The following is a 27,904-nucleotide window of genomic DNA, read 5'->3' as shown; positions in this document are numbered from 1 at the left end:
AGCAACGTGATGCCTCATGACTTGCTGTTTTGGAACTAAAGGCCTCTTGTCTTTAATCAACATCTAGAGGTGGGTGGTTTAGAGAGATGAAATATTTTGCTGATGATTTTCTTCTTTTTACTCCCTGCCCCCGCTGCCTTTCCCCTCCCCTGCCTTTCTCTTCCATCTAGATCTTCAGCTGCAGGCACTGCAGGGAAGTGTACCCAATGGGCATGACCAATTGACCATTTCCGAGGTCTCCAAAGATGGAACGGCAAAATAGTGCCAAGGGTCGGAAATCCAAAACGCTGCGCTCCATTTCCCGGTCCCTCATCCTCTGCAACGGCAAGACCAGCGATGATGGCTCAAGCCCAGAAGACAAATACTCCAACCCCTTTGAGAGCCAAACCAGCTGGAGTCAAAAAGAACCATGCCCTCAACTTCAGTTTGCGTGCTCCTCGCCTAGCAAGGGCACCACTCCCAATCCTCTTATGATCGCCAGTATGGTGCAGCTGAGGACCACTGCCAGTGACAGCTGTAAGAATATGAAGAGGAAGTTCTTCATCAAGGTAGGAAGAATGTCCCTGCCTCTGACTGATTGGCATTTGCAAAGCTTGCATAAGAGGGTTCTTTTTTTTTTCCTTCTACCACCCATGAGCTGCTTTCCAACCAAGGGATTCTGGTGGTGGGGATTCCATATGAACCAGCAGCACAAGTTGTGACCCAGGATGTTACACCCCTATCGGGTTCCTGGCTCTTTCTGCTCGGAAGGCAGCAAGATAATTGCTATGATGCGAAGCTGTTGTAATAGCCCACACAGCAGGAGGAAGCTGAGGTCAGTGAAAACTGTTTCTCAGTCTAAGCCAGCTCTGTTGTAAAAGATGTTGTCCCCAGCATTGGCCATCAGAGCTGAGGATGTTGGAAGCTGTAGCCCAACCTACCTAGGAACACAAAATAATGGAAGCTTGATTGACAGGCTTTCTACATCACATTTCCGGGGCTCCTGAGCACAGTGAATGGAAGGAGAGTCCTCTGGCTACTCCTCTGCATTCCTAACCTACCTGCCTTGCCACCATTGTCCTGTTTTTTAATCTGATAGGATGCAGGATCTTCTTTTTGTTGCCAGCAGCAGTCCTACCTACTACCACCATTTTCATAATTTTAGGTATCTGATTTGCATGGCCACCCACTTGTGACAAACAGAACTTTAAAAACAATAAAAGCATCAACAAAGACCTGAAACGGATCACACTGGCAACAACTCATATGTCCACACCAGTAACCCTCTAAAAACAGGCACACCTAATTTCCTGCCCTGGTGCCTAGAGGAAAAGCCAAGCTTTTAATGTCTTATGGAAGGCTATCAAGCTTGTGGCCATCCGATCTTGAGGGAATGCCATTCTGCAGGACTGGCACAGAGTCAGAGGAGGTCCTTCCTAGGTCCCATCACACTTTCTAGGTCCCATCACAAGGTATTGTTTAACTGAAGGAACCCAGGGTATGGCCACCCATCAGATCTTGTAGGATGGCAGAAATAATGAGGGACAGGAGGTCCTGCAAATAGGCCTGTGCCATGAAGGCTTTATAGGTGATGACCAAGACCTTGAGTTGCACTTGGAAACCTACTGAAAGTGAGTGCAGCTTATGCGGTAATGGTGTTACACGGGCATATCAAACTGCACCCATAACTATCTGCACAGCTGCATTCTGGACCAGCTGCAGTTTCTGAATAGTCTCAGAACCTATAATTTAGATGGGAGGTGACCAAGGCATGAGTGTATGTGAACAGGGCCTCTTGATCCAGGAATGGGGACAATGCCCATTGCTGTCTATGCCTGTAGGGGTCTCTTAAACAGTAAGCCATGGATCTCCACCCCAAGATACCAATCCTTTGGCACCACTACCCCTTAGGGCTGCTACTACTGTATACCTCATGGAGGTTGATACAGTTAAACATTTTTAAAAATATAATGTAGAGTGTTACAAAACAGACAAGCATGGTAACCCACATATCTGTCATCTCTTGCCATTTCTAGTATGATGGAAAAGAATATCAAATCAGACTAATGTCATAATAAAGTGCATTGTGGGACCAGAGGTGTTCTAATCTGTACCCTGCATGTCTATGTGTTGGCCATCTAAATATTACTCTTAATAGAAATAGCAATCCTCCGCTCAAGTTTCTTTTCTTCATGTCTTCCCAACCAGGACAGCTGCATTTGGAAGCTCTGCATTGCCACTGGGAATGAGGGGCTGGGAATTCAAGTCTGCAGGACTTCCAGTGGCTCTGCTTTTGGTAAAGAGTTCATGGTCAGCCACGTGATTGATGGGGGAGCTGCTCAGAGGTATCTTACAAATGTTCATTAGGAAACCACATTATCAAACATATTTAGCTTAGAGAAAAGGTGGTGGTGGTGGTGGTAATGATGATGATGAAATGTATATCCTATCTTCCTATTTACCTAAGCACTCAAAGTGGCTTAATTCAGGAGGGAGATGATAACAAAGTTCAAAATTCTGAAGGATCATTGCATGGATGATAAAGAAGGCTGTACTCTGTTGACCCATGGAATAGGACTAGAATCACTGTGTGGAAAGCATTGCAGGGAAAAACATATCAGGAGAAACTTCTCCAGAAATAATCTTGTGGTCTCCTATTTGCTGGAGGTATTTGAAAAGAGGTTGAAAGAGGTTACCTGTCCAGGAAGCTGCAGTTTACACCTGATCCTACAGATACTGCACTGAGCAGGAAGATAGAATATATAGCCACCAAGGTACATTCTGTAAAAATTGTGCAGCAAACCAGATTGCTGTGGGAACTCTATAAGCAGGACATGAGAACAGTAGCATTTTCCCATGCACATTGTTCAACAGAGATATATTGTGATTACATCAATAGTCTGCAGTTCTCCCATTCTGCAGTTAAATCTATTACATTCAAGCATGCTTGTATATGTCTCACCTTGTTGAACAGATTGAGGAGGAATGTATCATAGACATTCCTTCCTCCCCCATTCAAGCTGCTGCCCAGGAAAGGGGACTGGAATTACCGCAATTTGCTTTCACCATGGAAGCACCACCCTCTTTTGTAGAGCTCTACTGCATCCACAGAGAAATTAGAACATTTGTAAACATTCCATGACATCTCAGCAACTTAATCCAAGATTATATACAGCAAAGGATGAGTAAATATGTTAAGGGCTTCACTATCGCATGTTCCTGCCTGTGACCTCAAGCTGGTTAAAAAGATTTCAGAATCAGAAGCAGGTTCATTATGTCCCATCTAAACATCCATCCCATGGCTGTGATCTATGAGCAATGTTTGCTTGGAAAGAATTTGGTCTCAGCCTTGTGGTTTGCAAATGTAAATGTGATCTCAGCAGCAGCAGCAGCATCAGATCAAAAAGCAGGGGTCTGCTCTGCAACAGTTGCTGAGAGCTGATAACACTTGTTCACAGTCCCAGAGACCTGTTATTGCATTTTCTTGTTTTTCAAGGGATGGTCGCTTGAGCCCTGGTGATGAGCTCTTAACAGTCAATGGGCAATCTCTTAAAGAGCTCTCCAGCAAAGAGGCTGAATCACTCATCCAATCAGCCAGAGGCTTGGTCAATTTAGTGATTGCTAATAAGGTAAGTGGAAGAGCTGAGACCTCTCTGTTCCATGTAGGGCTGGCTCGAGGTTTCTGGGAGCAATCCATGGGGTTCTTTTCACTTTGCCCATTGTTTCTGCTATCCAAAAGGAAAGAACAGGTCAATGAGTGATCCCAATGTTCTTTCTTCTCTCTAGAAGAAGAAAAACAAGGCAGAGAATGGCAGGACTAAAGAGTTCTGATGTTTAGGAGCACCCCTAGCCCTCTTAAGTATGGTCTTCGGTGGGTGCCAAGAGTGCTGACTCTGATAGAACACAAAGCAGTAGGGATTATATCTACATTTAATTTGAGAACACCAAAGCTTCCTCATTTTCCCCTCCCTTGGAACACTCCTGTGTTTTTAGCTGTCAAGCAACTAATAGAATTCCAAGAGACACCACTTTCCTCACTGCTGCATCAACCCCTTGGGGGAAGCTTCACCGGTTAAATTTCTACCTGCCCTGCAACACAGAAGCAGCCCCACAAGGAAGATAGCAGGGGATGCCAACCTTCCAAAGAATTCATTCAGGCATCACAGAAGATTAACGGCAACATTCAGTTGACTTAACCAAGACGCCATCTGCTGTAGGAGAAAGGAAGAAGGAAGAAGCATTTAAGAAGAAATCTATGAGCCAAGGGAGCAGGTCCAGTTTTTGGAAGAACTGGCCCTAAGTGCATTTCCCTGCTATGAGTAACATTTGTTCTCCTCACTGTTACTGCTGAAAACTGATTGTGGGCAGAGATAAATAATTGGTGAAAAACTAGGTTGCAGCACCCACTGCCCCTTCTTGCTACTATTGTCATCCATTCATTTACTCATCCCTTGCAGTGTTGCATGAGAAAAGTGGTGGCCACAGCTAAAAGCACATGCAGTTGAGCCTATTCCTATTTGGGCTTTATTTAACCTTCTGCCAGTCGGGCCTTTTCCTTATTAGTCTTCCCCATTACTTATTTTAAATCTGCATTTTCCTTCAGGGCAGGGACTTGTCAATAACTGCTTTTGCAGTGTGCCAGCACCCTCTTGTTCATAACCTCCCAATCTGCCGAGAGACCTTTCTGTGAAACTTCCATTTGTGGGCAATGTGTGAGGTCCAGCAGGGGTAGAAACCCACACAGGGGGCTCTGAACCTCAGTAGTCCAAATTGAACTGATTTCTCCATCTTAAACATACAGGGGCTTGTTATAAGAGTCTGCCCAAAGGATTGAGAACTCCTTGCATGGATATGACTGAGAAGTGGGGAAGGGTTCCATCTCTGCTCCTGCTACCATTTAGGTCAGTGTTCTTCAAACTTGGCAGCTTGAAGATGTGTGGACTTCAGCTCCCAGAATTCCCCAGCCAGCCATGCTGGCTGGGGAATTCTGGGAGCTGAAGTCCACACATCTCCAAGTTACCAAGTTTGAAGAACATAGATTTAGGTTAAAAGGAATTATTCATGTTTTATGCCAATGCCAGAGTGAGCTCCAGTTGTATGCATATGAGTGAATTTTGACACAAACACACATCCTACCTTTAAATCATTGTAGGTTCTTAAGATGTTCTGGATTTTTTCCCCCTTCTTCCAGGAATCCTCAGGTTGTCCTCATAGGGAGCAGCCTACAAAACATGACCTTCCAAATGGATCGATTCTGCAGACAAAAGCCAAATGCCAGAGGACTCGCAGTAACTCAGCCAGTAAGTTTCTGCAGTTTAGGCTAAGTACAGATATGGCTACAAGTATCAGGAGCACCCATACAAAATGGAGCGGTCCAATTACTGCCTTTTTGGATATGACCATAAGAAAGGGAAGGAGTCACCTGGACATGATGGCTTGCCTTAAAGCAAACCCAGTGGACCATGGAAGACGTGTGATTGGAACTATAGGAGGTTCATGAATATCAGATCTAGCTTCATTTCAGATCAGGTTCATGAATATCAGATCTAGCTTCATTTTGTCAACACCGACTAGCAGCAGCCTTCAGGGACTCCTGCAGAAGTCCTTCCCATCCTTTGCTACTTGATCCTTATAACTGGAGGTGCAAGCAACTTTCTCGGTGCAAAGTGCTTGTTTTATTACTAAGCTAAAAGAACCCTTCCCTTCATCACCAGCTCTGTGGAAGATTATCAGGCCATAGGGGTTAGATTAAAAGTATAAATGGTGGTGGTGGGGGTCTCCATAGGGCTGATTGTTCCCTCCCTGCCAGTGTTGCCAACTCTTCACCCAGAGACCTGTAGAAATCAGTCAGTTTGTAAGGATTGCAAATATGCAAATTGATGCGGCCTTTCAGCAGACATTTGGGATTCCTAATTTTTAAAAAAAATTTAGCACAGAATACATACCAGATGAACAAAGATGCCATCTGTCACCTTCAAGTTCACCCCCCCCCCCACAATCTGCCTCATAGAATTGTTAGATGGGGTGGGGGAGATTATATATCTATATATCTATATATATCCATATCCACACCGCACCACAAAAATCTCCTTGGAGAAAAAGATGCCATGTAAATGTAAGATATAAAAGTAAATACTTTTAAAATCATTTTTATTTTTAATATAGACATTAAGCAAATAAAGTGATCCAGAAATGGAATGGGGCAGATTTCTTCTAAAAATGGTGAAATGTGAATGTTCTGGAAAGAAATGCAACCCAGTTATTTATCTCTGCCATCTACTTTTTCTTCCCCTTAAGGTGCTAGTCCATACTGGATAGGAGATATTGATAGTTCTATGGTAAAGAAATCAGCCTCTCGGTACAGACAGTCCCTTTACAGCAACCGAAAGTCATTCTCTCAACAGCTGGAGAATGCAGCAGGAAAAGCAGCTGTAAAGGTAAGAGGAAAAGGATGTCCACAGTCTATAGCACTCCATCCGTGGAATGCTCAAGAAAGAACAGTACAGATGGTGCACAGCTTTCAGGCCAAACATTTCCTTCCTTGTTACACCCCCAAAATGAGCCTTTAATGCTTCCCTATAACAAAGCAGCCTGCTTTCCAAAAGTCCTTTTAGTTGTCCATGATCTCAAAAGAATGAGGTCACATGTGGATCACTTCTTAGGGGCTCCATGGACAAAGGAGCACAGCTCCTGCATGTCTGGATGACGTCTGTTCTACCTTTCTTTACCATCGGTGTCCCTGAAGGACTGTAAATCTTCAGTAAAATGCACGTGCTGCTTTGTGTGTAGAAGATCAATCGTTTAGCTGCTGGATGAGGGAGTTGGGATTGAAATAAGTTTGAATTCTCCATCCAAAGAAATTGGGTGGGTGGTTTTTCTGAATTTATCCAGGGAAAGGAGAGATTCTCCAGCAGTTTTCCATGGCAGGACATCCCTCTAAGTGCCCAGGAGATTGCTGGAGAGCTAGTATTTTTCTATGAAAGACAAATTAGATCTTTCATTGCTTGGATTTTTATTCTTTATTCTTATTTCTATTTATAGTATTTTTATTGTATTTTATTATTCTGGTGGTTTTAATCATTTGTTGTAAACCACCCAGAGGCCTCCGACGGGAGGAGATGGGCGGGGATAAATTAGATAAATAAATAAATAAATTTGTTGTGTGCAGTGTTTTTGCGCTTATTTAATTAGGGAGTAGCCATTAACACACATCCCTGGGCTACATCCTAATTAAATAAATGCAAGAATACAGCCCTCCACCCATGAGAGTTTAACACAAAGGAAATTCTCCCTCTCTGAAAAGATTTCTAAAAGCAAATTCCCTTTTCATCAGTTGAATGAGAATGGTAGAAAAAAGAGGCAGGATTCCAAAAGAAGAGAATATATGTAGCTCAAGGCTGAATTGTGGAGTCCTTGCTGCTCTCTGAGCTTGGTTGTTTGCTTGCAGACACTTCATTACCTGACTGGGTAACATCAGTGCTAGTGAGGGCGGGGTTTGCTCCCTGTTTATTTACAGTAGCTTGCCCTGCCAGTGTTGGTGGGGTGTTGGTGTCTATCGATGGCTGATGTGTCTGAGTGCCACGCTTCCAGGAATTCCCTAGCATTTTTGGATTTAGCTTGGTCTAGGATGCTCACAGTTTCCCAGTTGAAACTATGGTTGAGTCTGTCCATGCATTGTGAGATTAAGGATTGCCATCGTGTCCTCTGACTGCTAGTTGGTGTTCATGGATGCGCTCCGCTAGTCTTCTGCCTGTCTGTCCTACATAGTGGCTGTTACAGTCCTTACACTGTATTTTGTAGAAGACAAATCAGCCATCAATAAACACATAGAGATAGACTCTATTTACACACTATTCAAAAGGGACAATAAAAAAGCTAAGAAGGAAACAAAAAGACCAGACCACGCCCTCTGCAGCAACCAACACCCAGATAAACAGGGATTAACACCAGGCAAACAATCAAGCAGAAAACAGTACCTTAATCAAGGAACTTCCAAGGAGAAAACCACAACTCAACCAACACGGGCAGGGCAAGCTACTGTATATAAACAGGGAGCAAACCCCACACTCCCTCACACTGATGGTGTTACCTAGTTGGGTAATGAAATGTCTGCAAGCAAATAACCAAGCTTGGAGAGCACCAAGGGCTCCAAAGGCAGGATTCTTTTCTCTGCATGGCACTAACAGAAACCTTGATGAGATGTTGATGCAATATAGGCACTAGGAGCCCTCCAACTGATGACTGTAGATTGTAACTATCATCATCCTTGGAGTATGAAGAATAATGAAAGATGCACTTCTAGCACCTAATTCACCACTCTAGTGTAGGCAAGAATTGTGATCATGTAAATAGAAATACAATCTTTTAAAATTTCTCCAGCATTATATTAACCTTTCCTTGCTGTTTATTTCACCTGTAGCCCCTTTCCAGATCATCTCGCTCACTAAGTACCGCCCAGCTGATGCCCACGTCTTCAGGTTTACAGGCCTCTATGATCTCCAATATTGTTTTAATGAAAGGTCAAGGTAAGGTAAGGTGTTTGCTTTGTTACACGCCTTTCCTTGGATAAGATATGTGATCACATAGAAAAGGTTGGTCTAGATTCTGAATTTTAAAAATCCATTCTTCCTTTTAGGGAGAGATTGGTCTGAGGAATTGCAACATGTGCTGAAAGATTTCATTTCTGTTTAAAATCTCAAGACTGCTCTTCATCCTAACAAATCAGGGGCTCAGAGCAATAATAGCAGTATTATACCATTATCCTTTTTGTTGCTAAGAAGGGGGGGAAAAAAAGTAAATAAATAAATTTTCCAAGAGTGGGCTCCTGCTCTGTGCATGCTTCTAGTTTTGTGATGAATTAGACCTCTTCTTCCTTCCAAAAAAAGTCCATTCTAATTATAAACCAGAAGCAAGAAATGATTTTTCATGCATTTTAAATATTATTGTAAGATAAGGAATTTGAATGGTACAGATCTATAACTGAATGCAAGGAAAACCATCATGAACCAACAGGAAGATTGATCCATCCATAGCTATTCAGGAATAAATTCTCAGTGCCTTTCAGTATTTGGGGCAAAGAGAGCACATTTTTCCCCTCCGAGAACTTTCCACAGACAACGGTGCTTTGATTGCTTGTTTAAGCAGTTAAAAAAAGGAGCAGGTGATTAATCAAGTAAAATGCTTGCTCTGTTCCCTCCCATTAGGGACTGGGCTTCAGTATTGTGGGTGGCCAAGACAGCGTTTATGGTCCCATTGGCATTTATGTGAAGACAATCTTTCCTGGGGGAGCAGCTGCTGCAGATGGAAGGTTACAAGAAGGTAGGATAACATTGTCCCTATGTTTAAATGAGTTGGAACGAGAGTTGGTTTACAGAAGGAAAATCTAAGGAGACCCCTATCCAAATGTGTAATGCCTTCTGGGTAAGCGTCCGAAGGCTTATCATGAAAAAAATAGACATGTCTTCCATTTCTTATCAGTTTCTGGATGCTTTCACAAACACGATTGTCATCCCTTGGCTTTAAATTATTGTAAGCTTGGAAAATTCAGTTCTCTGGGAATTCTGATACAAACTGACATGCCGGCTAACCCAGAGATTGGAGCATAATTCTTGTTTAGCTGCTGTGCCAACTTTCTCAACTTGAAGCGCCATCTTGAGTTTAAAAAAACCTCTCCTAAAATGCATTTTAAAATATGTTTTTTTGGAATACCAATATGTCCAGAAATGTGTACATTTAGATAAAATGCACTTAGAACTTACTATTTTATGTAATAAGATAATATTTTATTTATTTATTTATTTATTTATATTTTTCTATCCCGCCTTTATTATTTTTATAAATAGCTGAAGGCAGCAAACATACCTAATACTCCTTCTTCATCCTATTTTCCTCACAACAAAAGCCCTGTGAGGTGGGTTGGGCTGAGAGAGAGGGACTGGCCCATGGTCACCCAGCCGACTTTCATGCCTAAGGCGGGACTAGAACTCACAGTCTCCTGGTTTCTAGCCCATTGTCTTAACCACTAGACCAAACTGGCTATACACTGTATATAAATAGGTTGTAAATATAAATGTAATTATACACTGTATGTAAATAGGTTGTTCTGAAAGTCTATGCAGATTTTTTAACATGCATATTAGTGCAGAAAACAGAACAAAGTAAGCTTATGAACAAATAAGGTAAAATTTACAAAAATAGTTGACTATAGCCTTAATTTTTAGTGGTGTTAATCTAACATGTTGCTATCAAATGGGAAAAAAGTGTGTATTATTTTCTGTTTAGAAAATATATCCTAAACAGAATATATTTTCAGATTCAACAAAATCTGAAAACAAGCCCCATAAGCATGGCTTTGTGCCACATCATGGAAAGGCTGGTGAACATGCCAAACCTAGCTAATAAGATTGTTTAATTTGATTTAACAGGAGATGAAATCTTAGAACTGAATGGAGAATCAATGCATGGACTCACACACCATGAAGCTTTGCAGAAATTTAAGGTTATGATCCTATGCAATGTTCTTCCACTTACATGAATTATTACTATTACTATTACTATTACTATTATTATTATTATTATTATTAAGCTCACAATGCTTCCTTATTTCTAGCAGGCCAAGAAGGGTCTCCTTACACTCACAGTTCGAACGAGCTTCAGCACCCCATCTTCTGCCACTAGCTATTTATCGTCCCACCTTTGTCGTTCACTGAGTACCAGCATGTGCATTACCAAGGAGAACAGCTCCTTTGGGTCAGAAAGTACAACGTTTCCTCTGAATACCATGAACCCCAATGACAGGATCATGATGGAAGTTTCCTTAAATAAAGGTGAGCAGTAAATATAACCTAGCAACTGAAAAAAACAAGTGTTTCCAGAATAGACTTGGCTCAAATTTATTGTCACTCTGAGCCTTTTCCTTTTTTTGTAATGTTATGCCAAAAACACCTTCTGTGTTTGGCAGGAGTTGGAAAACCAATCATTCTACTACAGTGACTGGGTTCCCATCAAATGACTTGTTTGGCTAGCATAACACATCTATTCAGCTATTGTAGCTTGCAAACCAAGATTATGTCTTAATGTGTGTCTACTATTCTGGCATGTGAAGGCATGATCAATCACAGCTTAGCACAAGATGCGGCCCAAGCCACCAGCTATGCATGCAGAAATGCTCTGTGTTGAGGATAGAAGCCAGCCTAATGCTCAATATTGACATGGAGTGAATGTATAAGGAAATGACCCAATTTCTTAATTATTTGAATAGCTCGCTTCCTCTTACCTTTCTAATACATTTTTCCACAGAGGCTGGCGTGGGCTTAGGCATTGGCTTGTGCAGCATCCCTTATTCCCGGTACACTTCAGGAATATTCATCCATACTCTTTCTCCTGGCTCAGTTGCTCACCTGGATGGGAGGCTCAGGTATGTCAAGATGGAATAATTTCTGAAGCATTCTGACATCACCTTCCCACTTTTTCAAAAGGGGAGAAGTTACAGTGCCGGGCTTGGCTTGTCATCCAAAGGCCAGTCCAACTTTCCACCCAAGAAAAGGGCCACGCCTTACAACCGTTATTGGCAAACTCAGTTCAGCTGTCTGCATTGCAAAACACGGTACAATCCTTTCTTTCTGCGATGTTTCAACTTGAAAAAATTTCAATATTGAAGTTTCCCTGCAAAGTGAAAGGCCAGGCTATAAAAGAAACTGCAGGCACAACAGAGCTGCTAAATTTTGGGCCAAAGGTCTGTTTCCTGCAAAGCAGAGCATCCGGAGAAAGTTTAGAGAAGTAACAGTAATATGAAAGCAAGAACAGGAGGATGAGTACTCTTTCTCCGTGCTATGACTCAATCTTGGTTTAACCCACTGTATTCAGCTGAGACTCCGTTGGTTTTGCATTTTAATGAAACTGGACAGGATTAGGGCTACTACATGCTGCAGAGAGATTAAGTTTCCCTATTCTAGTGCTTTGTTTTCTAAAATTGGCTCCCTCCTGAAAGAGAGAGAACTGCCATTGACCTTCTCCACATAACATGGTTCAATGGGTTGGGAGGTGGATTAGCATATCATATTAACATAGTGACCCAATCAACTAGCCTAGAAGGAGTTCTTTTAGCCTCAGACAAAATAAATGTGAGAGCTGGTTCTCAAATCAGTAAGATGTCTAGTAGCTGTTTCCAAACCAATCAACAAGGTAAGGGCTGCCCCACCTTCACAAAAGAGACAAGTCCCCTTTACATCAAAAAGAAAAAGAACCTGAAACTTGCTGCCTTAATTTGCCTATATATGGATTACTCATTTGCAAGTAAAGTACTAGCTAGAATTCTTTGGGCTTGAGGCTCCCTGTTTGAAGTCATAATGTACCATATAGAAACTACACTGGTAATGTCTAAGGTCTGCAAAAACACAGAATGTTGACAACGCTGGGCTTAACATTTCTTTTTCTTTTTAATGGCAATCTTTTTGAAGAAGTGGAGATGAAATAGTAGAAATCAACGAGGCATCAGTTCAAACAATGACCCTTAGTGAAGTTCATGCTGTCCTAAGCCATTGCAACCCGGGCATTGTGCAAATTATCATTAGCAGGCATCCGGATCCCCAGGTACGATGGAAAATGAATGAAACTTCTATATTTTGATGATTTCCCCCAAAGCCAAAAAACACTTAAGTACCAAGAAGATCTTGTTGGTGAAATCTTTCTATTTAGGAGGACTTAAACCTGGCATCTGCTGGGGCCTATAGTCCTGCAAAAGTGTCCACCATCACTCTTTAGAATCTCTTGGCCATTCTCTTTCTTTCCTTTTTTCATTCCTTAACAGCAACCATGTAACTTAATTCTTACTACTTAAAATTAATGTTTATTTATGTATTATTTTTCAAATTTTGCCACGGCCCATCTCCCCCCAGAAGAGGGACTCTGTGTAGCACTTCAAAATGTTGGGTAGCACTTCAAAACTGAAAGGGAAAAATGCTTCAGAGTGCATGGGACATGCATATAGCAACCGTGTTTTTAAAGCAGCTGCATCTCTCTTCTGGGAAAAAGATGCAGTAGTTTTAAGATGTTACAGATAGTTCTAACACTGTATTTTCTGAAGTATCTTGCTGTTTTTGGATCCAAAGTGCTGCAAAGCCATTTATAAGATTTGCCTGGCAAGACTGGAGATGGTCAGTATGTGTTAGATCAAGCCAAAAAGTTGATTTGTTAACAAGTCTTGGCATGAAGTATAATTCTGCACTGAGGAACTCCCTTCATTGGGCAAAAAGACCAAACTTCAGAATTTAATAGTGAAACCTACCCAAAATTCTAGGGAAGACTTAAAAGTGGTTGTTGTGTGATTACTAAGTATTGAAGAAATGGAAATAAGCACTCTTTTGCCAGACTTAAACATTTCCAGCATGGTTTGATGGTCTGTGGCATATTACAGGTTTCTGAACAGCAACTAAAGGATGCTGTTTCCAATGCCATGGAAAGCAGCAAGTTTGAAAGAGAGAAGTTCCACTGGAATGCAGAAGGTAAGGAATTCCCTTCAATTTAGATATGAAGAATTTGGCATGTAGTTTAAGTATCCAGCCAGGCCAGATCAGATCAGAGACCTTTCTGATCCAGCAACCTGTTAGCAGAGTTGGTACCCAGATACCACAGAGAGAGAACTAGAGCTTCTGGGACAAAATAGCCAACAATACTGAGCTACAGTTTTTAAAATATAATCCAGCAATTGCCTAGATCTGGACCTAAACTGATTTGGGGGTGTTTCTTCTTTTCTTTGTTCTCACAAGACGTAAAATAGGGTTAGAACTTCCAGGAAATTAACATCCCTATTTTGTATCATACACCGCTTCCCCGCCCATCAAAAGCCAGCAAAACTGGGCTGAAATGCGTCATCTTTGATAATATCATTGCATCATAACATTGAGGACGTTTGAGGTTCTCAGACCCTAAAATAAGAAATGACTCCCCTCCTGATAGGAAACCATCATCTTCACCTTCACTAAGGAAACCATAACTGTTCCTTGAGCAATTTTAACAGAAGAAAAAAATAAATGTGGCCATCAATTTTGTATTGGTAAAGCTGGACATTAATTTTAGGTTGAATGTGAAGTAAAATCAGATGCCATTATTGGAAAGAGTTACCAGTGACTAGAAGGAATTTAGATTAGTTCCTTGACATACAGTAATCCAGTGGAGGTTTCTAAACTTTGAACTGCAGCCTCCCAGGTCATAACATAGACCTTTTGCCACTTTTGTTCATGTTTTAGCATGCAAGTGGCTGCGTTAGAAAGGGCTAAATGTAAAGGTAAAGGTTTCCCTTGACATTAAGTCCAGTCGTGTCCGACTCTAGGGGGCGGTGCTCATCTCCGTTTCAAAGCCGAAGAGCTGGTGTTTGTCCGTAGACACTTCCGTGGTCATGTGGCCGGCATGACTACACGGAACGCCATTACCTGCCCGCCGAAGCGGTACCTATTAATCTACTCACATTTGCATGTTTTTGAACTGTTAGGTTGGCAGGAGCTGGGACTAGCAACGGGAGCTCACCCTGTCATGCGGATTCGAACCATTGACCTTCCGATCAGCAAGCTCAGCAGTTTAACCTGCACCGCCACCATCAGTAGAAAGGGCTACTGACATCCTTAAATAAATCCCAGGCACTTTGGGGTGCATGGAACTATTTGTGAAGATTTTTGGATTCTAGTCATTATATTATTTCTCTTCCCTGCAGTGTCTGACTATGTCCATGTTTTCCTTTTAATGCAGGTGGCAGTTGGCTTAAGAAAGCTCCCTGTGAAAAATACTCAGAGAAGAATGATGCTCACCTCAACCATCATTCTCAAAAGCCAATGATCCGTTCCAGCAGTGACAGCAGTTACAATCGCAGGTCATCTTGTGGAAATGGCCTGCTTTATCAGTTAACTGACTGCCAAGCAAAAGAACATCATCTTGATGTAGCAATTACCCAACCACCAGGCTCCCTGCATTCATTTTCCGAAATGAGTTTAGGAAGTGACTCTTCCCCATCAGTATCTCAAGAAGTCAGTCCCTTTTCACCAAATGCTATAAAAAAATGCACAGAGATCCTGGTTAGAAAACCCAGGTCATTCAAACCCAAACCTCCACCAAGGAAGTATTTCAAACAGGATTGTCCTGACAATGAGCAAATAGTCAGAGAGATGAAAGAGAGACCTGACCTGTGTGAGAGTGAAATACCACCATCTTCAAACACTCAGGTAAGGCAAGCTTCTGGTGGACAGAGGAGCTAAAAGTACCAGCAGCAGATAAGGTTGAGCACTGCAGCAAAATGAGCACCAGTTAAACACATCATTCTTAAACAACGAAGAAGGTGGTGTCTTTGGAAGCATGTTCTGGCTAGAGTTGAGCAAAACTCTGTAATTTTGGGTGGGGTGGTGGGAATTACTTTTTTGTCCTGCTGTAGTGGTAACAATGAGGTTGCCTTGAAAGAGCTGAGATCCTAGTAAGGTGCAAGAAAGAAGGTCAGTTCAATGCTGAATGCAAATCAAATAGTCATTTTTCCCGGGGCAGGCTTTATAGCCACATTTTAGAGAGTACGTTTACCTTTTTGAGGTGGCAAATACAGCATGCAAGACTGGGGCGTTAACCTCAAAATGGGTTTTTTAAAACCAGTGCATTGAATGATGAATTAAAACGCATTTGCAAAACGAGGAAAAAAGGCTCCCTGAAACAGCTCGTCTCAAAACCATCACCACTGGGGACAAGCGAAAACCCACTGTGTCCACAACACCACCTACTGTGGGCCTTTGTGTCTCCCCTCCTCCAAAAAAAAGTTTGAGAAGCACATGGTGGGAAAAAGGAACTAGACTTTACCCCTGAGTAGCTTGAGTGCAGAAATGGAAAATACCAAGTGATATATATGCAAAGCAAGCAAAACAGATAAAACCAGCAACCCTAGGATGGCAGGAAAGCACCTTAATTTACAGAACATCAAACATTTCAGAGTCAAATATGGTATAAAAGATTCTGGTCTTCCTTCTGTTGCTATATTTTTAAAAATGCCTCTGCAGATGTTCATAAAGATGAGTAGATAATCTAGAGTAATGTCTACCTCTTGTCAACATCTTCATAATCCAAGGACAGATTGTTTTCAAAAGGATCCACCCCACTTAAGGGCATTTACTCTCTTGGAATCTCAGCATTTAGCTTTTTATTGGTATATTAGGTATATAAGAGCCAGCTTGGTGTGGTGGTTAAGGCAGCAAGCTAGAAACCGGAAGACCATGAATTCTAGTCCTGCCTTAGACAAGAAGCCAGCTGGGTGACCTTGGGCCAGTCACTCTCTCTCTCAGCTCTAGGAAGAAGGAAATGGTAAACTGCTTCTGAAATCTTGCCAAGAAAACTTCAGGGACTTGTCCAGGGGGTTGCCAAGGGTCAACACTGACTCAAAGGCACACATACACATTAGCTATAGAGTTTCTGTGGCCCATTTTTTTAACAGAAATAAAAATAGCTGATGTCATTCAGTCTTTCAGGAATGCAAATAATGCACTTCATAAACACCATTTATGGACAGAGAAACTGGGACACCATTACACATGTTTCTTCAGTAATTTTCCAAAGGTGGGGCTGTACATCAAATGTAGTAATAGCTCCCTTCCTTCCTTCCTTCCTTCCTTCCTTCCTTCCTTCCTTCCTTCCTTCCTTCCTTCCTTCCTTCCTTCCACCATAGTATATTCACCAGGCCACAACTGGTTACATTCACAGAACGCATTAATATCTCCCTTACAGCTTAGTTTAAGGTAAAAACTAGGTCATATTAGGACACCATTGCATGGTTATCTGTTTTGATGGGGTCAAAGAAAGCTACAAGTAAGAATCAGTATCAGTAATTTGTGAAGTTTCATCTCATGTGCAGAGAGCCACAAATGAGATAATTACATGTGTAAGACATGAAGGTAACACTTATGCTCCTGCGGTGATTAACTATTCAGAGGCATAGTAATTCCGCTCCTGCTCTAAGGCGCACAACTCTGCTCTTAAAAAAAGATGTCTTTAGAAGCAGTGCAACAGAAATTCATGAGACTCGTTCTCCATTCTCCTTTGGTTTATCCCAAATGCCCTATTGAGGCTTGAATTAGAATCATCTTCTGTATCTACCCAGATAAAAATATGACCACTTAAGATACCAGATGAAACTGAACTATGAATTAGATATCCACAAGGTTATTTGCATATAGACCTTTGAATAGCTTGACTCTGCAAGGCTTGGAGGTTCACAGCTATTAATGTGAGATCTGACTCCATTAGAAAGCATTGCATTTGAAGACAGTCACGGATTTGGCCTGTTACTTTTCTAAGTTAATTTGTGCTAGAGTTAGGCTGAAGAGCCTTCTTTGAAACACACCTGTTTTCTGACCCAATTCTCGATTTGCTTGAGAATTTCTGTTAAATTTCTCTTGATGGGGTTTTTGAGATGACTTTCTTGCTGGAGTGATGGTACCTGTTTTCTCTTTCATGTCTTTTCATCACACTGGAACATTCCCATCTGAAAGAACCCCACAGGAGGAGTTCCCTGCTGATGTCTTCCTTTGGGGTTGAGTGGAAATATGGGAAGCCAGGGAGTAAACCGTTAAGGGTTGTACAAGACAAGAAAAGACATTCACACACAGCCTTTTGAAAATTAAAGAAGGGCAAGAACACCACGCTTCACCCAAGAACATTTCACTCTTCCTCTCTGAAAGAAATTTCAAAGCAATTTTTTTGTAATTACATGGAATGAGAACTGTAGGGGGGGGGGAAGAATTTTTCAGCATAATTTGTGCCACTGAAAGCCTCGTTTGTATTTTTCCAGGAATAGAAGTGCATGTATAAATCAAGTCCCTAGTTTGATTTTTAAAAAATGCTTAGGAATTGACTGCAAACAATTCTTTGAGAATTTTGAAAACTTTGTCAGAAAACTGATCCATGAATGTGGTAAAGAAGATGAGAAATCCCTGTTTTTTAACCCTGTGATTAGATACAAGTCAGTGTTAAACTAAATCCCAACTGGCTGTTACTGAACACAGATCCTAATGGTATAAGGCCAGACTAACAACAACATTTGTCAGACTGAAAACCCAGCCTGGTTTTGTGATGAGTCCCAAGGAAAACCTTTTATGGTTCTCTAGCTGGAACAGCTCAAAGGTACCAGAGAATGCAGTTTGATGCAACTAAGTGTTGTCAGCTTTGTGCTTCCTGTTTTGTCGACAGGAAGTTGGGGACCTGCTGCGGCTGAGAAATAAGACGGTTGTAACTCAAGGTACATTTGCAAGTTCTTCAGCTCCACAAGCTGCAGAACAGCTGAAGGTTTCCTTAGGAGCTGCAGAGCACGAAAAGAAGAGCAACAAAGGTAAGATTTGGTTCTGTGCAATGGTCAGCCAGTGCTACCTAAGGAGAGTCTTTTGGAGTGAGAGGCAGAAATTAGTTTGCTAATTTCAGTTCTGAAACCCCAGGCTAGTGAATGTTAGTTACAACTAAGACTGCAGATTGACATGCAGTTTTCTGCATAAATCTGTCCAGGATTGCAGTCAATAATCAGGAAATAAATGTCCTGGGATTATCTAACTGCACAGCTGTATACGCATGTACTTAGAAGTCTCTTAGCTGGTGGCGCACCTGAACCTTGTCTGGGCTCAGAAGCTAAGATGGGTTGGGGTTTGTTAGCCCTTGGATTGGAGACCACTAGGAATTTCCATGGTAGATGAGACTTGGAATTTGAAAAAAAAAATCTGAAGAAGGTAACTATCTTGCTCCTGTATTGCTGCGATAAAAACTGCATAGACATTCCCATATAGCTGATTTTTTCTTTTTTTACTTACCTAGAAATAAATTTCATTCATTTCAATGGAATTCATTCATAGGGGATGAGGGACGAGGGAGCAATTGTAGGACTCCAGGACTTTCAGCCCAATTTTTCAGTTACTTAGGAGTAATTGAGTTCAGTGGAAGTTGCTTTCAAGCATGCACAAACTGTAATTGTGTAGGGCAATTTTGTATGCAGAATGATCCTACTGGTGAGAACTGATATTTTGTTAATCATATGATGTATCTTAGTATTTTCTGCAACTCAGGGAAGACAGTCTCATCAGCTACAAGGCCTGCACTCAGAAGACAAGCGAGGGTGGATTATAGCTTTGAGACTACAACTGAAGATCCTTGGGTGAGAATTTCTGACTGCATCAAAAGCTTGTTTAACCCCAGCATGGCTGAAGAAAGTTGCACCTTAAACATGCAGCATGGCACCAAGAGCAAAGATGGTGATCCAACCTTGCATTGCTCAGGAGCAGTCCTGCAGCCATCAGACACAGAGGAGAGCGATCCCAAAGCCTCTTCTTTGTCAGAGGAAGGTGACTTTGTGAAGAAAGGTCCACCAGTAGCACCGAAACCAGCTTGGTTTCGTCAGAGCCTCAAGGGATTAAAGAAAGGAAATTCAGATGGCACAACTCTCAGAAACAGCAGCGCTGAGCATCAGAGCATGTCTGACAACGAACTGGGCTCCATTTGCAAGGTCATCCGGACATCACCTAGAGGTTCATCAATAAAGCAAAGAATAAGCTCCTTTGAAAATCTGGGCACTCCTCAGTCTCCTGAGAAGGGGACTAGGAAGCTGAGTCCAAAGCCGTCAGTTCAAAAAGAACAAGCTTCTAGTAGGCAGGATTCCAAATCTGCTACATTTGATCCCAACCAAGTGTCCACCAGTGACATTGACAGTCAAGGTTCTGAAAGCACTCGCCTCCCATCATCTCTAGAAGACAGTCAGGTCAATTTGTCTTCTTCCTCTGCAGATCAATGTCCTCCGATTCCAAAGATGAACAACAGCACCCCCACTGACTCATCTTTGAATCTACCAACCTCACAAAATACGGAACCAAACACCCAAGTCACAAAAGCCCAGAGTCAACGAGCACGGAGCTTTCCACTCACTTCATCTCAGACATGTGAGATACTGAAAACCAGCACTGAGGGAGAAAAATACAGCAAAATCTATTCCTTTAGCAACCACTTCTTGTCAGCTTTGATGAAATCCTTAGATGCCTTTCCTCAGCCTCCTCTGGGTTCCAGGAAGACCCTTGGAAACTCACATGGAGGGATTTCTGAATCCTGCGCAGAAGAAAACAAGATTGCTCTCTCCCAAGCACGAGAAGTTCAGTCTCTCGACACTGGCTTTTCTCTTAAGTAAGGTCTTTTTATTTGCAATTTTTAAATGTGTATTTCTTTCCAGTTTAAAAAAAAAATCCCTCGGATTTAGCATTTACTTGGCAGTTTAAGTCAACTTTGGTACAAATTCATGTATAACATGAAACTGTCATGTGATTTTGTTTTCAGCTGAGTAAGCTGCTGTAAGAATCTTAGGTAGTTTGAGCGGGAATCTTTAGCCATGGCTTTATGTAAGGATTTGACACAATTGTCTCAATAATGGTCTGACTCATGCATCCATTGAAAATGCAGAATTCAGATTTATTGAAGATGTGTGCAGAATAGAGGAAAAAGCCACGACTAAAGATTCCCGCTCAAGCTACCTAATTAAAAGCAAACAGGCAAGCCAGACACCCCCCCCCGCCTCTACATTCCTTCCCCTTTGCACCAGCAGTCTGGCATTCCACTTCCAGCCGTCTCCAGTTGATACGACCTTGAAACCCCTCATTAGACCAACACTATTCTTTCTCACTCTGATTCCCCCCTCCCTTCTGGTGCTTGACACGCATTGACTCAAACTGGCAGGGAACACGATCAAACATCCTACTAGTTCTTTGATCGTGGATTCTGACAGCTGCCCCCACTTACCTATTTGGCTTGGTGCTATTGGTAAACTAGGCCCTGTAGCTACATTCAACAAATCATGGCTTTAAAAACTCTGGCTTAGCATGCTGCACCTTTCAAATTTTTATCCACAGTTGTAGTCACAAGGGAAAGACCAAAGTCTTGTTCAGGCCATGCATCCTAAGGGTGAAGGGATGTTTCAGACCTTCTCTGAAAAGGAAGAATAATTTGAGAGCTCTCAACACTGGAGGAAGAGATTAGACTTTTAAATGCTCTCCACCTGTTGTCGGAACCCACAATCAAAGGGTTGTTACATCTGTTGATTGTGCTCTCTGCCATTGAAGCAATGCGTGTCAAGCTCCGGATGGGAGGGGGAGAGCTGCTGAGAGTGACAAGGAATCCAAGGTCGTATCAGCCAGACGGCCAGGACTGGAATGCTGAACTGTTGAGGGAAAAAGGGGGTAGAACGTGGAGGAGGTTCTGACGTGCCTTTGCCTTACCGATGTCTCCAATGTTGCTAGGGATCCAAAAGGAACATTCTGTGAACATCTCAGGAATTAGGAAAGGCTATGGACTTCCCAGATTCTCATCCTTTCTGAAACTGAAGCATTATCATTCTTCTCTTCCTTGAACTCTACTAGTACAAGCCCCATAGCAATTTTAGACAAGGGCCTTTTTTTTGGCATCTTCAGATCCCTATTCTAGTAAGAATTAATGCCATATTAAAGTCTGCCTTGCAATATTTCAGAATGTTCCCCCCACCCCCACCCTGCAAAAGAGGTTTCTGCTTTTCTGTTTTATTCTCTGGGTGCTTCTGTTATTGTTGGAAGTGGCAGGAGGTCCACTCCTGGTGTTGTTTTTAGTGAACCTCTTTCTTTTTTTATGTTTATAATAACTTTATTAAATTTTAAAACAAAGAGATAAAATCTAACAGACGCTAATAAAGAAAGAGAACAGAAGTGCAGAAAAAAAGAAAAGAAAAAAGAGAACAGAAATAGAACATGGAATAACTCCCGACTCCTTTTACAATAGATATAACTAAAACTTACATTAAACTCTTACTCTAAGGTTACAACCATTTTTTATATTGTCAACTAATATTATTAATCACCAAATCCATATATCATAATTTCATTCTTTCCTGTTTCACGCAAAAAGTCCAAAAGGCATTTCCAACGTGCCATAAAATTAGTCAATGTCTTTTCTCTCATCAAAGCTGTCAATTTCTCCATCTCTGCCAACCCCATCGAAAGTCTCAAATAATGGTTTTGCTATTTTTTAAAAAAATCTCTTCAATCATGTCTGGTTCTCGGAGACTGCCTGGACAAGTCCCTGCAGTTTTCTTGGCAAGGTTTTTCAGAAGTGGTTTGCTATTGCCTCCTTCCTAGGGCTGAGGGAGAGTGACTGGCCCATTATATTGTAAACATAAAAAAAGGCAGGACTAGAACTCATGGTCTCCTGGTTTCTAGCCCGGTGTCTTAACCACTACACCAAACCGGCTGTCATTATTATTAAGGATGTTGCTTTTTGATTTCAGCCCTGCCCTAACAGTGCATGGCTTACTCAACAGCAATCCAATGAAACACATTTGAATTTTCCAAATTTTCTCAGATTAGGTCTCCACAGAAAAATGGTCATAATCACCACAACTTGAAACTGGGACTGTCCTAATTTGATTTGCTGGCTCTGAGATACAGTAAATTGCTTGAACAACAAGGAAAACCCTTTCTTTTGACACCAGCTTCTGTGTTGCAATTCAGGCCCTATGTTCTTCCATCACATGTACTCAGTCAAGGAAATAATGCCATATTCCTCTCCCCTTAACTGCAAGTCCTGTGCCTTCATTCCTTCTGCTTCTAAGTGCTCAACCATGCTGAGTCTCCCTTCATTGATGGGGCAGGCCCTGAGGAAGCTTTTCTGCAAATGGGAGAACATGTGCCTTTAATGAGTGTAAGAATGATGAAGACAGGCACTCAGTGGGCATAAGAGGCTGAAGTTTCAGAGTTTCCTGAAATATAGAACGGCTGGGTTCACTCTTCAGGAGCCCTTCCACTTTGAAGATCCTGGGTCATTCTGAAAACAAGTCTGAAATCCTAACTGTGTTGGCTGTATTTGAGAGCTGAGCTGATTTATTTCTGACTCAATTGTGGGGTATTTGAAATCATGATAAAACTGATTTTTTGGTTGTAACAGGAGTCTAGAATGTGGCTTTACTGTAATGAGAAGAAATAGAAAATTAAAAAAGAAGAAGTTTCAAAAGAGAACACAGGGCACCCTGCTGCTTCTTATTCAGCATTTCTTATTTCCTCTTCCCAAACTGGCTAGCCTTTCTGAGTTGAGAGACTACGGAGCAAATCACCCAGACAAAGAGAAAGCAGAAGGTAAGAAGAAAGGCTGCCCTTCTCCAACCCTGGGCGCCTCCGGGCAAGCTGTCATCTCTCTGCTCACACCTGAAGAACTGGAGAAGCTTCTGGAGGAGGTGAAATCTTTGGATGAAGCAACACTAAAGGCAAGTCTCTGACATCCTCAGCTTTTCCAATAGCCTCTCCTAACCTGGAACCTGTAAACATTTCATATAACAATCCTCATCACTCTCAACCAGCATAGCCAGTAGTGTTAGTATGATGGAATATCTGTCTATCTCCATCCATCCACCCATGTCCTAGTACTGATTCAGTTATCCAGGTAGGGGCTCCACTTTCACTTGACGTATTCAAGCAGAATCTGGGAATGAATATATCAGGAATGCTTTAATACCTGCAGTATTCAGAATCTTCTCCCCTCCCACCACCTTTTTTTTTTTGCTTTGCACAGCAACTCAGTGACATTCATGTGACAATTCTGCATAAAGAAGAAGGGACCGGCCTTGGGTTTAGCTTGGCTGGTGGGACAGACCTTGAAAACAAAGCTGTTGTTGTAAGTAATCTGCTGAATGGCTTATTTTATGGGAGGGCTTTCTGATGTCAAAAATCCTTTATAAGTAGAATAATTTCAGTTCCCATCCCATATGGATTCTTCCATTCTCAAGAGGAGGTTAGAACCTGGGTCTCCGCATTCCTAGTTCAGCATCTCTACTGCTATACCACACCAGCTCTTGGTCTTGCTGTGTATAATGAAGTTTAAACCAAGTGAAGTAAAATCATATTCTTTGCTATCATGAGATTGGCATCTCTTTCTTTTTTTTCTTTTTCTTTCTTTTTGTTTAATTTTTCCATTAGGACAATTTTCCCATTTATTTGCCACCACATGGAAAAATTCAATTGCTTTCCTGTTTTCCAGGATCTTGCTACTATCTGTCTGGCTGTAAGGAGAGAAATAGTATTATAATATTAGTATTATAAGTATTATAATATAGTACTAGCCATAGTATTTTGTATTAACACTGGCAAGAATTAATCCTATTTTTAAATGCAAACTAAGGCTACTTTGCTGACCGGCACTCCACTTTATTTCTCAAACTCTATAATGCATTTTTAAAACAATGCAAATTTTAAAAAAGTTTCACCCACCTTACTTCTCTCAATGCAAATGAAAGACTAACGCATGTGCCAAACTGAAAATGCTGGTAAGAAAACATCCTCTCTATGCTTGCACCTGTGTGTCTTTCTGGATTTTCTAACAGGTTCACAGAGTCTTCCCCAATGGCCTGGCATCTCAGGAGGGAACTATACAGAAAGGTGATGAAGTCTTATCAATCAATGGAAAGTCTCTCAAGGCTGCCACTCACAGCGAAGCACTGGAGATCTTGCGAAAAGCACGCCATCTCAGCCTGGCAGTGATTGTCACACGAAAACCCCAAGAGGGAGAATGGAGCACCCATGGCTCCCTTGAGTCCTCAGCATCAACTGGAAGTGAAACTTCAGCAGATTCCAGTGAGTCTCGATCCTGATGCTGGGAAAGCAAAAGGTGTTAGTAGTAGAGAGAGGGATTGATGACAAATGGGGTGTCAGTCTATGCCAAAAGGTACCCTGATGAAATTTTGTGGTTTTCAATAAAAAGTTTTCCAAAATATTCTAGGGGAAGAATAGAATAGAATATTCTAAAGAAAGAATTCTAAAGAATATTCTATGGAATGGAATGCCATGCCATGCCATGCCATGCCATGCAATAAAGGGGGAAACAGACTGGGCATTTGAAAGAAAGAAACAGTGATATGGAGAAAATATTTTGCAGAAAAAATGGGAACCATGAATAAGTCATTCCATGAGACATTTATTAGGAGGGTTCAGGTAGCTCTGTACACTTTGCATGACTGCTCCAAGGCGCGGTGGGCAATTTGCCTCTAAGATGTTTTGGAAGGAAAAAGGTCCCAGCGAGCAGGGCAATGATTTGATGTGTGGGGCAGGATTTGGGAGGGGAGGAAGATTCCAAGATTTTAGGAGAGAACCTTCAAAACGTTCCCCCTTTTAAAACTATGTTGTGCCTCTTTGGGGACTTCCATTATAATTTTCAAGCTTCCCATCTCTAAATGACGGGAAATTTTGCTGCCAAGATTTCAGCAATTTATAGCCAAAGGAAGTTCCAGAAGCTTCAAAAAAGAAAAAGAAAAAGATTGGTTGGGGTCCACATGAGGTCCTATGAGCTCTAACCATCCACCCATGGCTTGATAACAAGTCAGGTCATTATCCCTCTAACTAACTGAGATCCTGTTACTGACCCAGTACAGAACAAGTCTCAATCGAAGCCACATGTCTGTTTGTACCAAACTGGTGGTTTTCTGAAGTCTAAGTATTTCCCTTGCCATTGAATTATAGCTATTCCCCAACAAAACTCGTTCCCCTCTGACAATATTCTGTTCTGACCCAGCACCAGAAGAGCTGATCTTCACGGTTACACTGGAGAAGACATCTGCAGGTTTAGGTTTCAGTTTGGAAGGAGGAAAAGGCTCTATTCATGGAGATAAGCCAATCACCATCAGTCGGCTTTTTAAAGGTATGGTGGAATGGTGGCTGTTCAGCAGAGCACCCCGCTTTTGCAAGCAGCAGATGCTGCCATGTCCCAGGAGAGAAGTATATTTCCTTGCCTGTCAGTGGCCAAACAAGAGGAGGCATTTAAACTTTTCTGGAAATGTGGAAGTGGAAATGTTAAACTGGAAACATGTGAATGGACTAGAACAATTGGATGGTCACTTTGAGGAAAAGATACTTTGTGCACGTTTTGCACAACCTGGCAAAACTGAAGGCCACAGTGATGTTACAGTCAAACTCCCAACACAGAAAAATGGCTTCTGTGATACCACTTAGAGTTTTCATGTAAGCTGCATGTGAAAAAGTAAAGGTACATTGGTACCCAGACTGTTAATTTCCCATCCTACTCCCTCTATAATATCAAAGATAGATATATTCCTGCTTTATTATGCAAGTATATTTAAATGTGCCCTTGATAATCAGCAACATTTTATCTTATTCAATTTTTATGATAACAAACTACAACTTTATTCAATTTACCTCTCAGCCAGATGATTCATTTTAGATATTTCTGTGGTCCTCACACCTTCTACTTTATCTCTTAAACATTTTCCTTCTACTGTTTTGTGTCTTGTATTTTTCTGTTACATTGACTGGTCATTAACCATAATAAACAATAAATGAAATACCATACATGTTGATATTTCTGAACAAAGGGAAACAACACTTGGCATTGTTTAAGTTAAATCTGCAAAATGGATCTTACTGCACATAGAGTCTTAAATCTAGAAGAACCGTTCAGACTACTGAGTCCAACCTTTGCAGTAAACCCAAATTAAATCCAGCCCCTTTTTGAATGTACCCACTCTCTTCTCTGCTCTCCGAGTAACTGTGCCAACCTCTTCTTCTTGCAATATGAGGACACACAAGTGTAGAATGTTTGCCGTTATTGTATAGGATGATGATGATGGTGATGGTGATGATTGGTTCCTCCCAAACTTTACATTATTTCCAGAATATGGAAATAGTTCATTTACTTAGTTCATTAGATTTAGACACCACCCAACTCAAAAGCGACTGGACAGTTTGCTTCTGAATACCCATTGTTGAGAAACATGTGAGAGAATGCTATTACTATCATGGCCTGCTCAGGTGACTTCCTAGGAGCACCTTTTAGCCAATATGGGAACAGAAGGCTAGACTAGATGAGCCTAAGGCCTGGCCCAACTTCAGGGCTTCTCTAATATTCTTAACATGTTGGTAGCTTGCAGCTACTTTCCATGGTCAAAGTGTTTGTCCTGCTTTTCTCCTCTTGGTACCCATAGATGACAACTGTGTATTTTGATATCTTTCCCACCCCTACCTTCCGACACACTGCTAACACCTCGCTTATCTTTTAGGTATGACATCAGAACATAATCCCCCTGTTCAGCCAGGAGATGAGTTGCTGCAGGTGCACACACATCTGATGCAAGGGCTCACCCGCTTTGAAGCTTGGAATATCATCCGGACCCTGCCAGACGGGTTTATTACTGCCATCATCAGGAGGAAAAATTTAGTTACTGGAACAGCTTCCTCTCTGCATGGAGAGGAATAGTGGTGATGATGACTATAATGTTCAAAGAGATGTGGGACTGCTATGCCCCAAACTAGGGACCAATGCCTTTCATTTATCACCTATTGCTGCAGCCGATTCAACTACCCATGTTCTTTGCAAGCAAAGGGAATGTCGAGAAAGGCTGAGAAAAGAAGCCTATGTAAACAGCTCACTTGTTTGTGTTCCCAGTATCATTAAAGATACTGTGGTGAGCTGTGCCTCAATTAATAAAGGTTTTGCCAAAAGCAAAAGGGTAGAACTCTGGAAGAAGCTTTGATGGCAGAGCATATAGTGGGATTAATTAACTGGGCCCTGATTGCCTAACAAGCATTGAAGCAAATGCAGGAGCTCAGCCTGTGGAAATCCATGTCAGGACAGGTGGCTTCCTTTGATGCAGCCTGGAGAGAGTATCTCGGACATGAGGCCTTTGTGACCGCTCCTTGGATTACAGCGTGTGGGAAACGTGCATGCACATTCCATCTCTTGGAAAGCCCAGCTCTCTCTCTCTGGACTGGATATGGATTGTCCATTGGTGGATCAGGAAGGCCTGATTTGACCACATTTTTACCCATTCCTCCAATAAAGTATTGTTCTTTTGATCATGTTAAGTTTACTCACAATTATCTCCCTCCCCACCTAAGAACTTGGTTCAGAGTAAGCTGCT

The 27,904-nt window shown here is 41.7% G+C and overlaps 1 protein-coding gene across 1 annotated transcript; it reads left to right on the top strand.

The window, feature by feature from the left end:
* Nucleotides 1-197: 197 nt before the first annotated feature.
* On the top strand, nucleotides 198-27,837 carry IL16 (interleukin 16). Its single transcript, XM_063314428.1, has 20 exons — nucleotides 198-548; nucleotides 2,188-2,324; nucleotides 3,476-3,608; nucleotides 5,171-5,279; nucleotides 6,277-6,416; nucleotides 8,399-8,509; nucleotides 9,183-9,297; nucleotides 10,404-10,477; nucleotides 10,592-10,805; nucleotides 11,278-11,395; nucleotides 12,438-12,570; nucleotides 13,394-13,481; nucleotides 14,722-15,191; nucleotides 18,187-18,325; nucleotides 19,047-20,151; nucleotides 23,062-23,245; nucleotides 23,551-23,652; nucleotides 24,359-24,608; nucleotides 25,543-25,668; nucleotides 27,044-27,837. The coding sequence occupies exons 1-20, from the start codon at nucleotides 246-248 to the stop codon at nucleotides 27,238-27,240; spliced, it is 4,248 nt and encodes a 1,415-aa protein (XP_063170498.1). The 5' UTR covers nucleotides 198-245; the 3' UTR covers nucleotides 27,241-27,837.
* Nucleotides 27,838-27,904: the final 67 nt, after the last annotated feature.

This window comes from Candoia aspera, chromosome 13, assembly GCF_035149785.1.
Source record: "Candoia aspera isolate rCanAsp1 chromosome 13, rCanAsp1.hap2, whole genome shotgun sequence".
NCBI classification, from domain to species: domain Eukaryota; kingdom Metazoa; phylum Chordata; class Lepidosauria; order Squamata; family Boidae; genus Candoia; species Candoia aspera.
The sequence above is the reverse complement of the archived record's forward strand: the minus strand, read 5'-3'. Positions and strand labels throughout refer to the sequence as shown.

Bases quoted from the DNA above. Each gene is read 5' to 3' on its own strand.
- IL16 (XM_063314428.1), top strand. From the start codon at position 246: ATGGAACGGCAAAATAGTGCCAAGGGTCGGAAATCCAAAACGCTGCGC. The intron at 6,417-8,398 runs GTAAGAGGAAAA...TTTCACCTGTAG, and splicing joins CAGGAAAAGCAGCTGTAAAG to CCCCTTTCCAGATCATCTCG. The intron at 10,478-10,591 runs GTTATGATCCTA...TATTTCTAGCAG, and splicing joins AAGCTTTGCAGAAATTTAAG to GCCAAGAAGGGTCTCCTTAC.